The 13,551-nt window shown below is 43.7% G+C and overlaps 2 protein-coding genes across 27 annotated transcripts in view; one reads left to right on the forward strand and one right to left on the reverse strand.

The window, feature by feature from the left end:
• Positions 1-651: 651 nt before the first annotated feature.
• Positions 652-13,551, forward strand: part of LUZP1 (leucine zipper protein 1) — a 117,621-nt gene continuing 104,721 nt past the window's right edge. For 14 of the 26 annotated variants that reach the window (XR_011436523.1, XR_011436522.1, XM_070260753.1 and 11 more), the window contains exon 1: positions 927-1,038. The gene's annotated coding sequence lies outside the window, so the exon portion shown is untranslated. Of the gene's footprint in view, positions 1,039-2,074; positions 2,422-5,394; positions 9,456-13,551 lie in introns of those variants that run through there. The other 12 variants (XM_023635532.2, XM_070260765.1, XM_070260755.1 and 9 more) reach the window with 10 other exon arrangements.
• Positions 816-2,141, reverse strand: LOC138923113 (basic proline-rich protein-like). Its single transcript, XM_070259826.1, has 2 exons — positions 1,828-2,141; positions 816-1,764 (listed from the first exon to the last, which is right to left on the reverse strand). The coding sequence occupies exons 1-2, from the start codon at positions 2,139-2,141 to the stop codon at positions 816-818; spliced, it is 1,263 nt and encodes a 420-aa protein (XP_070115927.1).

Genomic DNA, 13,551 nt, shown 5'->3' on the forward strand with positions numbered 1-13,551 from the left:
GGAAACTAGGAGGAGTTGTAAGCTGAGATGAGACAGCAAGAGAAGAGCGTGAGCAAAGGGGCAGATGTGGGAAAGCAGTGGGTGTGCTGGGGGAAGTTTGGATAAACTTTACAGTGCGTATGTGTATGTGTGTGTGTGTAAAGGTAGGAAGAGATCGGACCAGGCCCTGGCTTTGGCCTTTATTCCATAGGCAATGAGGAGCTTATACAAGACATGTCTCAAGAGGCCAGCTCTGCCGCTGCAGTCGGGGAGGAAGCAGCCCTCAGCACATCTGTGTCCTGGCTTGTGAATGCAGCCTGTGCCAGAACGTGGGAGGGCACCCGTGGGGAGAGTGTCTCTGGTTGTGTCCTGTACCATGCTGGGTGTGGGTCTTAGGCTCCTTTCACAGGTCCCCCTCCCACTTCTCTGGGCCCTAGGTACCTCGCACATAATAGGTCCACAGGAAATATGTCATAGAATTATTGGGGGGACTTCTGAGGTCATCTGGTCATCGCCTCCTCCCAATTTGAAGAAGGTGAAGGTGAGGAACATGGATGGGAAAGGACTCGTCTAGGATCACACAGTGAATTAACAGCAGAGCTGGAGGCTGGGACCCACGCCTCCTGAGTCCACGCCGAGTTCCTTTTCCGCGTTTGCTGAGTAATAGCAATAGTATTTGTTGAATGATTGCTTCATACCAGGCCCTGGGCTAAAACACCCTTACACCGATTATCTCATTTAATCCTCGCGACCTTTCTGACAGTGCCCCTCTTGAAAGCAGGACGTCTTGCCTTCCACCGCGATCTCCCACCTCGCCTCGCACAGGCCCTGGGCACCTAGCAAGGGACCTTGGCGGAGTCCCAGCCCTGGGAACGGGCAAGGGACCTAGGGGGCGGGGCCGCCGGCCAGCCCCGCCCCTCTCGCCGACCCCGCCTCCAGGGCGCTGACGTCACCTGGCCCCGCCCCTCATTGTCAGTCCCGGGGACCCGAGGAGGCGCCGGCGCCGGGAGCCGAGCGCCGGGCGGTCCGCAGGCGGGAGCGCGGGCCGGAGCCGCGGAGGTGAGGGGTCCGCGGGGAGGCGGCGGGGGCGCGGCGCGGGAGGCCGGGGCGGGCGGGCGCGGGGAGAGGCGGGCGGCAGGAGGGGGCGGCCTGCCGGGCCGCGGGGTCGGGGCGGCGGGGGCGTCGGGGCAGCGGGGCGGGCGCGGCGCGGGGAGGGCTGGGGGTGTGGGGTCGGGGTGGGAGAGTTTGAGCTGAGTGCTGTGGGGGAGAGCGCGGAAGGGGAGACCTGGGGGGCGAGACCTTGAGAGCTGTTTCGGAGTTGGAGATTTGTCTTGAGGGGGGGAGGCTCGCAGAGACTTCTTGGTGGGAGCGAGAACCGGGGGAGAAGTGTCGGGGCGGGGAGCAGGGGCGTCTTGGGGGGCGGCGGAGAGTTTCGGGGTCGAGCTGGGGACCCGGGCGGGGTGCGCGGGGCGCGGTGGGGGCAGGGAGCGGCGCGGCGGGCTGGGGGCCGGGGCGCCGGGGAGGGGGCTGCGCGGGGCCCGCGGGCACCCGGGGAGGAAGGAAGTGATCTTACAGGAAGAGCCCGGAGCCCCGAGGAGGAGGAGGAGGAGGAGGCGGCGGAGGGAGCGGGGCTGCCGGCCGACGTGCGGGCCGGGCTGCGGGGGCGCGGGCGGCCGGGGAGGGGTCCCGCCGCCGCAGCTGTGGGCTCGCGCGCCGGCCCCGCGTCCCGGCCGCTGCTGGTCTCGCCGCCAGACCGCCGGGCCGGGAAGGAATTTGAGGCATTCGCTTTGTTTAAGTTGCCAGTAGACAGTCCTCAGGACTAATTAATGGTGGAATCTGCAGGGGGACGCGGGCGGGCCGGCCCGGGGGCGCCCCCCGCCGCCGCGGTGAACTTTCCGCAGCGCGCCCGCCCCGCCCGGCCGGGAGGGAGCCATGGCCGCCCGGAGCGCAGGAGGCGGGCGCGGGGCCCGGGGCCGGTGGCCTCGGCGGCCCGGGCTGCCTGCGGGGAGGCCGGCGTCCCCGGGCGGCCGGGCTGGGAGTTCGGAGCCCGGGTGGGGGTGGGGGGGCGCTCCGTGAGGCGTCTGCGGTGTCGGGTGATAACCTTGGAGGAGGCTCTGCGAGCCGAGGAGGAGCGGCTCGCTCTGGAGCATCTGTTTCTCCATCGCGTCAGCCCCTTTGCTAACACTGCAGAGCTTGTTGCGGCTTGTTTCGGAAATGCCGAGACCAGTGCTCACCCTGGAGGGTGGGAGAGGGGCAGAGACCAGGCGCCCCCCCCAAACGCTGCAGTGTGATCGCCGGAGACGGCTTGCAGATTCTCTGTCGCAGCTTCACTGACTCGAATGACCTTGGGGAAGGAATTGTGCTTCTGAGCTCCTGGGGCCTTATCTGTGGATTGAGGCTCTGCTCTCTGGACCTCCCTGCCTTTTGGGGATGTTTTGAGAGGTGGGGTTTGTTCAGGGCCCTTTAGGAACTGCTGCAGTGCTGGCCGAAGGCGCTAGACTGGTGTCAGAGCCTGGGAATTCGGATCATCTAGCAAGATTTTACAACCTCAGATTGGGGAGGAAGGGGGTTTGGGTTTCAGGAGGGTATTTCCCGTTGGAGAATCTGTACAGTATGTTCCAGATTGCTTCCTGTCACTTCGTGTGCGGCTTTGCTGGCGTTCGTGTGGTTAAACTGAATAACCCCCATAGAAATTTCTTCTCGTCAGAAATAATTATTTTGCTCAGAATTCCCCTTGGGGCAGATTAAGGTTTTGCTCAATTTACTCAGAAGAATTTTCCAGGTTTCTAAAATTAAATCCCTTTTCTAAACATAGTAACTGAAGTTTGAAAAACTGAAAATAGTGGGATGCGAAGGGAATTGATTAGAATATGAACAAGGCAGCAAACATAGGTTCATTGTTGTCCTGCATTACTAATGGGGATTATGAGTTAGCCTTGATTAATAGGTATTTTCTTCCTCTTAAATAATTGAAGACCAGGAAAGGGAGCTAATATTGTTGAGTGGCCTCCTCTGTGCCGGGTAATTGTGGGAAGTGGTATATATCTCATATAGTCTTCAGAACAGTGCTGTGAGGTTTCACAGGTGAGGAAACTGAGGCTGGGAAGGTGGAGTGACTTTCCCAAGCTGATGCATACAGCTAGCAAGAAGTGGAGCTGGAGTTCAAGCCCAAGTCTGTCTCTGAGGTCCGTGGTTGTCTCCAGCGTGCGCACTGTGTTGGGAATCAGGAGGCCTCATTTCTAGACCTTTCACTCAGCCACTGGGTCACTGTGGATCTTGGCATAAGTCAATTCAGTCCATTCCTCAGTCATGTTGCCTTCTTTTCTTCTAGCAACGTTGTCAGTATGCTTTTGAGATGTTCTAGTTTTTTGGTAGAAAGACAGACCTATAAGGCTGAGGTAGTGATATGTCCTGTAGGCAGTAGAGGCTTAATAATTTTTTTCTTATGGCGGAAAGGTTCGTATTCAAATATAGAGTACCTGGATGATCAGAGATGTCCTTTATGCAATGGAAGATGATGGGTAGCTAATGGCCCTTCCACTGTAGAGGCCATCATTAAGTGACGTTCATGATCAGAAACTCCACCACTTTTCATGTAATGTGGCTCCTGGGACACCTTAAGAGTAAATAAAGCACATTACATACAGGTAGGACCCAAATTGCCAGGATTAAAGATTTGGTGTAAACATTGATGCACATAATAGATGCTCATTAAACATTTGCTGAATGAATGAATACCTGCGTTCTTTTTAAAAAATCAGCTTTATTGAGGTATAATTCGCATACAGTTAACATTCACCAATTTTTAAGTGTACAGTTTGATGAGCTTTGCCAAATGTATACAGTTGTGTAATTACTCTGACCACCTTCATTTGTATGAACTGTGTGGTATCGTTTAGTTTTTGGTGAGTGGAGCGATTCCTGGGAATCTTGTGAAGTTTCTATGTCCAGATGCAATACTGGTGAGATCAGAGTGAATGAGGACTAGAGAGTCCATGTGCCAACTTTGTAGGAAATAGGGGAACTTTAGGTAATTCATGGTGCATGTGAAGAATGAGAGAGGTAGAAAGGGGGATACTTGTCAGATCAGGGGAAAGCTAAGTTTTTGAGAAACCAGGTTTTCATTACTTTTAGGAAAGGGGATACATTGTAGGGGAAAAAATTACCCAGAGATCTGTTAAGGAGTTGTTCGAAGTTTTATTTCCCTTTCCTTTTTGAAATGATAGCTCCTGAAACGTGAAACTTACTATCTTTGGCTATACTTAAGAAGTGCTTTACACATTGTGGTTGTTCAAATAATTCTTGAGGGTGGGGATGCTATAAAATGGTTGGCGAAGCCTTGCCCTTTCACCTGTGATGGAATGTCTTTACTGTTTATCGCTACCTTGTTTAATATTCCACAAAAGGAATACGTTAGGTAGGCATGGTGTCTTGCTGGGAAGACATAAGGTTATTTTTTCCTGCTCATAGTTTCTGAGGTCACGGAACCTGTCCCAGTCTTCTTTAGCTCAAGTCTCTGTCTTAGAAAAAGCTTGAAACCTCTGTTACTGAGCTTCTAGAAGCAGCCCCATTTTCACCTCTTGCTCCTCCTCGTTTCTCTTTCTCCATTCTGTTTCTGTATGTTGTCTGTTTTATAATCCTTCTTTCCCACCCATGAATCTTGGGAATGGAGGCTCGTCAACCATTGTCCCCCATATACCATTAGGAAAGAATTAAATTAAAATGCCAGTCTCCCAACTCAGCGTTTTGGGTGATGACGGGGAGAAAATAGTAACTTTCCCAGGTAGAGTTATCCTCATTTTACACCTGAGGGAGCTGAGCTCAGAGCAACTGCTGCTGGAGCCCTGAGGGGCAGACCACCGACTTGAGCTCAGGTGTGGTTGATGCTCACGATTGGGATCTTTCCATTTCTTTACACTCTCTCATGTTTGGGGTTGGGGGGTGGGTAAGGGAAGAGCTTGAAAATACCATATTAAAATAAAAGCCAAAACATAACAAACATGACTAACCTTACTAGGCATCGCTGTTTTCATCTATTTTAATTTCTAGAGATACCTCCTTACATTCTAAGAAATTTCTAGCTCATCTTTTATTGCACAACTCGCTTCCCAGACCCAGCATTTATTCTTTATAAATGTGGTACTTTGTCTTCACTGGCTGTTCGACTTACCCCTTCCCCTATTTTGTATGTGTCTGGAAGCTTCCATCAGGTTAGTCTGTCAATCAAGACCTTCCCTATTTGCATGTGCTCCTCTATTCCAATTTTATCTGGACAGAGTAATAATATTTTTTAAATGTTTATTATGTTATTAAAGACTTGCATAAAAATTTAAAAAATTATTACTTTCTATTGAAAATAATATATATGGAAAAGTACACATAAGAGTACAATTTGATTTTTTTCATAAACTGAATATACCCATATAACTAGCACCCAGATGAAGAAACAGCATTGGAGTTCCTTTCCGGCCCCCCGTGCCCCGCCCACCCGCATCTCCAACCTGACTTGTAATAGAATAGATTAGTTTTGCCTGTTTTGGTACTTTCGTAAAAATGGAATCATACAGCCTATATTCTTTTGGGTCTGGCTCCTTTTATTCAACAGTATGTTTGTGAGTGTGTAAAAACAGTGGTTTTCTTTGGGGCTTGGAATAAAATCCAGATTCAAACTGTATCCTGGCCTATAATGCCCTGTAGAACCTGGCCCTGCCTGTCTCCTCACTGCCTCTTATGCCTCTCATTTTCCATTATGCTTCAGTCACGCTAGCTTCTTATTTCCTTATTTTAAAACTCAGCAAGTTCTTTCCTGCCTCAGGGCCTTTGTATGTGCGGCTCTCTCTTCCTCGAACACTCTTTCCCCTGCTCTTTGCCTGGCTGCCTCCTTCAAACCTCAGCTTCTATATCAGAGATGTTTCCCTCATCATCTTATCTTGCTGGTCCTGTCCCGTTATTCCCTATTACCGGTGTCTCTTGCCTCCCTTCATAGCCCCTATTCTGATTATAATGATAGATCTACTTGCGTGGTTACTGTCTCCCCACTAGACTTCGCAAGAGTACAGAACTCATCTGTTTTGTTCACCATGTGTACCTAGTGCCTTACACAGTAACTGGCATGTAGTAGGTATTTCATAAATGTTTAATGACCACATTCCCAATTCAGCACCTTTGTTCCCATTATCTTTTTGTCCTTTTCCTCTTTTATGCTGTTTAACTATTCGATCTTTTCCATCCTTCATGGCTCAGCTCAATTCCCCCTCTTTAAAGTCTGTCCTGACTTTGCAACAGTAAATCTTTCTTCTCTAAAATTTTGTGACAGTTATTGCTGATACCCCCTCATGTTCTTGGTAAGTCACACTAGCATGTATCTTATCTACCTCGTTGGATCAGAAGCTTCTTACTTTCTCTAAAATCTTGCAGCTTGTAATGCCAGTACCCCTCATATTCTTGGTTAACTTGACCAGATTGTATCTCAATTACCTAGTTGGATCAGAAGCTAAGTTTGTCTTAGCCAGTACTCCCCTCACTTCCTTTCACTGAGTTTTGCACATAGTAGGCCCTCAGTAGAGTTTTTGACGATTGATCGTAATGATGCTTATGTGTAGGTAGCCCTTTTAAGGTCTCAGGCTTATTAACAGGGATTCTTTTTATTAGAATTCTGTTCCGTGTTTTCTCGAATCCAAAGGCTGGGAGCGCCCCAGCTGCTTCGGGTGAGAGAGCAACTGTGAGGGTGTGAAGGTCCAGGAGTCCAGTCCTGGTGCCACACGGCAAATCCTCCTTTGGAATCTGTCACTGGCAGAGGACTGACTATGCACAGTTCCTCCTGGGAAAGATGCTTCATCAGTGCTTGTCTGATGCTCTCGCATTGGAGTTAGGGACTGAAATGAGACACGAGATAGGACCTCATTTGAATTATTCTGTTGAATAACGTTTTGTTTTGATGTCAACAATGAAAAATTTTAAGCCAATTAAATCTGTTTAAAGCCACCTCCTCTGACTTGCCAGCAAGCTCTCTCACTACATATTTATCCTCTTTTGTTAAAGGCAGAAGGATGTATGTTCTAATTTTATATGTACTTATTTTGTATGTACTTTAAGCCAATTTAAATGCAAATTTAAATTAGTAACTGGGATGATTTAACTTAATAGACATCTTGGCACAATCGAGCGATGGATGTAAATCTATTTTTTAAGAGTTCCCTACTATGCATTTTAAAACATCAATCATTTGACTTGCTGTGGAGCTATATCAGAAGATTGTGGGGTAATGTGGTGGTTATTCTTATGGAGACACTGGAGCAGAGGCACTTAGGAAGTTTCTGAGAGACACTGGAGTAATTTTGTTAACTGTCACGATCTTCTCACTGTTACCTTTTTCTTTAACAACTTAGAAATAGTTTATGAAACCAGCCCGTTTGCTTTTTCACTTTTTGACTCCAGCTAGGTCAGATTACAGGTGTAGGTAGAACGTATTTACATTTATCCAGACTTCAAACCGCCAATAAATGTCAGTGGCTAGAAATTTTCTTTTGAAATGTGAGGAGACAAATGCTGAACTCTGAGGAATTCGTTACAAAAAGTAATTTTCGGAATGGTTTACAAAGTTAGTGCGTATTCAACCCCATCTCCTCCACTTTCCATATTCACAGCAGAATTGTTCATAACACTGACTTCTGGGCATCGTGAGATCGTGGAGGACACTTCTGAATCATTAAATTTTATTCAACTGAAGCTTTGTTAAATGTGGTTTATTCGATTTGGTTCTTTGACAGTTGGTTATCTATTTGTGTCTCGTTTTCATTCTTTGACCATTTTGGTTAAATGGCACTTTACCTTATAAGGTTATGTGCAGCTATGGAGGTCCAGTTCTGTAGCCTCCGAAAGCCTCAGTTTCTCCATCTTGAAGATGGTGAGAGTGGTTGTGAGGGTTAGATAATTTCACGTACAAAAGCACTTGGGTCATGATGCTGGTACGTAGTAAATATTAGTCATTATTTCAGTTTTACCCTTGCATTTTTTTTAAATTTAATTTTTATTGAGTTAATGATAGGTTACAATCTTGTGAAATTTCAGTTGTACATTTTTGTTTGTCAGTCGTGTTGTAGGTGCACCCTTTCACCCTTTGTGCCCACCCCCCATCTCACCTTTCCTCCAGTAGCCACTAATCTGTTCTCTTTGTCTGCATTTTTAAATTCCTCATATGAGTGGAGTCATACAGAGATTGTCCTTCTCTATCTGGCTTATTTCACTTAACATAGTTCCCTCAAGGTCTATCCATGTTGTTGCAAATAGGACAATTTTGTTCTTTTTTATGGCTGAGTAGTATTCCATTGTATATATATACCACATCTTCTTTATCCAATCATCTGTTGATGGGCACTAAGGTGGCTTCCACATCTTGGCTATTGTAAATAATGCTGCAATGAACATTGGGGTGCATGGGACTTTTGGAATTGCTGACTTCAAGCAATTCCAAGTACCCAGTAGTGGGATAGCTGGGTCGTATGGTAGTTCTATTTTTAATTTTTTGAGGAATCTCTATACTGTTTTCCATAGTGGCTGCACCAGTTTGCATTCCCACCAGCAGTGTATGAGGGTTCCTTTTTCTCCACAACCTGTCCAACATTTATTACCATTTGTTTTAGTTATTTTTGTCATTCTAATGGGTGTAAGGTGATATCTTAGTGTAGTTTTGATTGGCATTTCCCTGATGATCAGCGACGATGAACATCTTTTCATGTGCCTATTGGCCATCCGTATATCTTCTTTGGAGAAATGTCTGTTCATGTCTCCTGCCCATTTTTGATCGGGTTGTTTGATTTTTTGTTGTTGAGTTGTGTGAGTTCTTTATATATTATGGATATTAAGCCTTTGTCGGATGTATGACTTGCAAATATTTTTTCCCAGTAAGTGGGTTGTTTTTTTGTTTCAATCCTGTTTTCCTTTGCCTTGAAGAAGCTCTTTAGTCTGATGAAGTCCCATTTGTTTATTCTTTCTCTTGTTTCCCTTGTCTGAGAAGACATGGTGTCCAAACAGATCCTTTTAATACTGGTGTCAAAGAGTGTACTGCCTACATTTTCTTTTAGAAGCCTTATGGTTTCAGGTCTACCCTTGCATTTTTGTTTATCCAAAGAATAGAAGAAAAATTCCCTCTTCTTCTTATTTTTAAAATTAATGTGATTTAGTCTAAAGTCAGATAACATCTTTATATACTGGCAAACTAGAAGAAAATCAAGAATTTTTAAAAGCTTAATTTTAACTTTACTAATTTCTGATGAAGCGAAGCAACTTTCTCAGTGGCTAGTTTGATTTCCTCTGTATTTGTAGTAAATCTGTTTTTTCTTGAATGGCTCATCCTGAGCCTGAATGTTGGTTATACTGTTATAATTGGCACAAGAGAAAGAGAATTTCTGGATGTTCTAGCCACCCCTTCTTCATCATTTAAAGAGAGACCCTGCAACTGGAAACTGAGACTATTGGTAAGATAATAGAATATTGCAAACCATTAGTATTTTTGAAAATTATTTAACAATGTTAAGTCTGGTTATGGAGTTTTGGGATAATGATATTAATATTGTTAGCCATTTACTTTTGCTTATTCCAGGTACAGATCTCAAGTGATTATTAGTTATAATAGCTATTTGTCAGGCACTCTCCTAAGCATTTTCTATGCATGAATTCATTTACTAATTTTTCAACGAATGTGTTTTGAGTACCTACTCTGTGTCAGGCACACGGTCTCATTTAATCCTTATCCATACCCGTGAAGTAGGTATATCGATTATTATTTTAGCCCCATTTCACAGGTGAGGGCCTGGGGCACAGAGAAGCTGAGTATCTTGTCCGGTGTCACAGAGCTGTCGAGGGTCAGATTTGGGATTTTTTTAGGCTGCCAGTTGCTGAGATCTTGGCATGCCAGATGTTTATCTTTGGGAGGGGGACATTAGTTAAATTTTGGAATCTCTGGTAAACAGGTTATAGTCTAGGTGATTAGAGCAGGATGTGCTGGGTTAGATAAGCTAAGCTGGGATCACTTCCTCTCTTGCTCCAAATCCGTCTTTTTTTTTGAACAATAACAAAAGAACAAACAACTAATGTGGAGTTCCTTCTTTTGGAGAATTCCAGTTTACTCAAACTAGTGTGAACCAAAGGTAGGTTGCCAAGAGGAATGGATGTATGTAAATAACCATATTAATCACTGCTCCTTCAGAGGCACTCTGGGAGCAAATGTTATGGAAGCACGATAGTTTAAATGTTCAAATTAAACAATTTCAGTTATTATCCACAGTATCATTTTGCTGCTTTCTATAGATCTGGTATGATATTTCAGATTTCCAGTTTTGTTACCATGTAGTTTTTTGGTCGTCTCTGAGGGGTATTTGTAAGATAATGTGACTTTTTTAAAACAAATATCAGAAATTTCCAAAATGGGAAGTAGTTATATATTTATTTTAATGAGATTTATAAACTGAAATATTTGATCTGCTTCTTTTGAATTTGTCTTTAGAGCATATTGTACATTCTTAATCCTGATAAGTTTGCATTTTGGAGGAGTTATGTTTAGCTTTTAGACGTAAGTCTGGTGAAAGAAGTGGGTAATCAACGTTGTTTTTGGTTATAAATGAGATATAATTCTAAAAGGGGGAGACTAGGATTTTTTTGTGTGTATAAGGCTTCTCTTTGAGAATCCTACAAATGAAGTTTGAAAAAGATTTTGAGCCTCGGCGGCATTATTGGAAGAGCATCTGCTTCCTAAGATAACTTGAGTAATAGTGCTCATTTTGAACCTCTATAAATAAAAATTATTGTTTGAATATAACTTGTTTAAGTTGTGTTATGATTGAATCAAAATTCTCTCTAATGAGAGCATTATCTTGTGTTAGTATCAACAGGATTTTATTTATAGCCTTGTAAAATGTTTTGCTTTTTTTGGTCTAAAAAATAAAGTTTTAAAAAAAGGGAAAATATAACATTTTTAGTTTACTGAGAGGCAAATCTGTTGAGGAACAGATTTGAACTTAATTATAATTAAGAACTGAAATGTGTTTTCCTGACCTTCTTACCAAGGCATTATTTGTGTAGGCTTTCTGCAGAGCTTCAAGAGTTCAAATAGAAAAACGGTACCATCCACCTTGGTCTGACAGCATTTTCCTATTTCTAAACGTAAAGAAATCTCTGGTTTTATCCAGTTTCAAATTACCTGGAAAAGTTAAATGCTGAGCAAGATAAACGAAGTTAGTTTTTGGCTCTTTAAACCTTGGAACAGCTTATCACAATGTGCTGTCTTCCTAATTACCTGGGGTATTTATCTGATTTAGGCCATCTTTGTGATTTGTATCTAATGTCTGTGAATAAGCAGCTTATAGAAGTCTTATAATTGAAATTTTTCTAAGGATTCTTAGTCATTGAGGACTAATAATAAAACCTAACATTTATTGACCATGTGCCAGCTACTGTACTTAAACGCTGTTTATATCTTTATTTAATCTACCTTTCAACAACCCTTTGGGGTAGATGCTATTATTATCCCCATCTAATAGGTGAAAAATCCTTACGAAATGAGATCGGTTTGCCCACAGTCAACACAACTGGTGAATGCCAGCTAGGATTTGACTCCTGGACTTGCTCTTGAACATGACGCTGTCTAAACCAGAACACACAGTGATTTTATGAACACGTGCATTTAAGATCATTATTCCCTAAGTACAGGACGTCACCATTGGCTTATGTTCCTTAGGATAGGAAGAATAACGTTTTTAGATCTTGATAAAGATGTATTAAATGTCTTTAAAGTGGAAGACTATTACAGAGAATACAGAAGCTGGTTGACTACAGAAGTTATTACAAATGTAGTCAGGCTGTTTGTGGAACAAAGGTTCCTGGTAGGTTTATATCAGGAATACCAGTTTTTATGTTTTCTGCCACAGCTGTACTGGAGTGCAATATGAGATATTCTTAGTATAATTTGGTAAATTATATACTTTCCAACATATGCTAAGGTATTTTTTTGTAGTAATTTGAGGACTGATGATTATGTTAGACTTTTTTTTTTTTAAAGATTTTATTTATTTTTTATTTTTTCTTCTTCTCCCCAAATCCCCCAGTACATAGCTGTATATTTTAGTTGTGAGTCCTTCTAGTTGTGGCATGTGGGATGCCGCCTCAGCATGGCTTGATGAGCGGTGTTAGGTCCACACCCAGGATCCGAACTGGCGAAACCCTGGGCCACCGAAGCAGAGCACAGGAACTTAACCACTTAGCCGTGGGGCCGGCCCCTATGTTAGACTTTTAAGACTAGATCCCAAGGCAGTTTGAAAGAGACTGTCAGGATCTTGAAGTATGAAGGAGAAATAGGCGGGTGGATAGTGAGGCCGTTAATGGAGCGGGGAGAGATAATAAAGGATAGAGCGGGGATAAAGTTTCCGATCATAAAGAGAGGCGAGAGCAGTGGGATTCCAGCAGAAATACTGGGAGGTAGGGGGCTATTCATTGAGTGGGTGCAGTCCACAAGGCTGCAGATACTCTTTAGGGAAGAGGAGAGGAGTGAAGGAACACGGGCTTCAATTACATTTTTGGTCAGTTTCACATCAAATTTAAAAGCCAAGAATTTTAATTCTATTCAGTTTACAGTACTTGTTTTATATTTAACCCAGGGCTAATTAATGTGGAGAAAACAAAAGACAAAAGAAATGCAGTATATAGTCCTTGTTCTTAAGGAATTACAAATTCTGATTGGGTGGACAGTATCTAGTTTTTGAAACAGTTCTGTAACAATGTTTGACCATCTGTAAATGCCAGAATGGAGGATATAGACCAGTGCTTCTAGAGCTCGGGCTTCCTGGACCAGTCATATTTCAGAAGAGCTTTTTGTTTTCCAAGTAAGGACTTTAAAATGAAAAACAACCTTCTCATCTAATATCACTATTTTATCAAAGATGGAACATTTTTTTTTATTAAGATTATGATAGACTACAACCTTGTGAGATTTCACTTGTACATTATTGTTAGTCATGTTGTGGGTACACCACTTCTCCCTTTGTGCCCTCCCCCCATCCCACCTTTTCCCTGGTAACCACCGATCAGTTCTCCTTGTCTATATGTTAGCTTCCACCTATGAGTGGAGTCATATAAAGTTCGTCTTTCTCTGTCTGGCTTATTTCGCTTAACATAATACCCTCGAGGTCCATCCATGTTGCTGCGAATGGACCAATTTTGTCCTTTTTAATGGCTGAGTAGTATTCCATTGTGTATATATACCATATCTTCTTTATCCAATCATCAATTTCTGGGCATTTAGGTTGGTTCCACGTCTTGGCTATTGTAAGTAATGCTGCAATGAACATAGGGGTGCAAGGGACTCTTGGGATTTCTGATTTCAGGTTCTTAGGATAGATACCCAGTACTGGGATGGCTGGGTCATAAGGTATTTCTATTTTTAACTTTTTGAGAAATCTCCATACTGTTTTCCATAGTGGCTGCACTAGTCTGCATTCCCACCAACAGTGTATGAGGGTTCCTTTTTCTCTACAACCTCTCCAACATTTGTTGCTCTTGGTTTTGGATGTTTTTGCCAAC

The sequence above is a fragment of the Equus caballus genome, chromosome 2 (genome assembly GCF_041296265.1).
Source record: "Equus caballus isolate H_3958 breed thoroughbred chromosome 2, TB-T2T, whole genome shotgun sequence".
NCBI lineage: Eukaryota > Metazoa > Chordata > Mammalia > Perissodactyla > Equidae > Equus > Equus caballus.

Bases quoted from the DNA above. Each gene is read 5' to 3' on its own strand.
- LOC138923113 (XM_070259826.1), bottom strand. From the start codon at position 2,141: ATGGAGAAACAGATGCTCCAGAGCGAGCCGCTCCTCCTCGGCTCGCAG. The intron at 1,765-1,827 runs GTCCCCCTGCAG...ACTTAAACAAAG, and splicing joins CCCCGGGCCGGCCCGCCCGC to CGAATGCCTCAAATTCCTTC.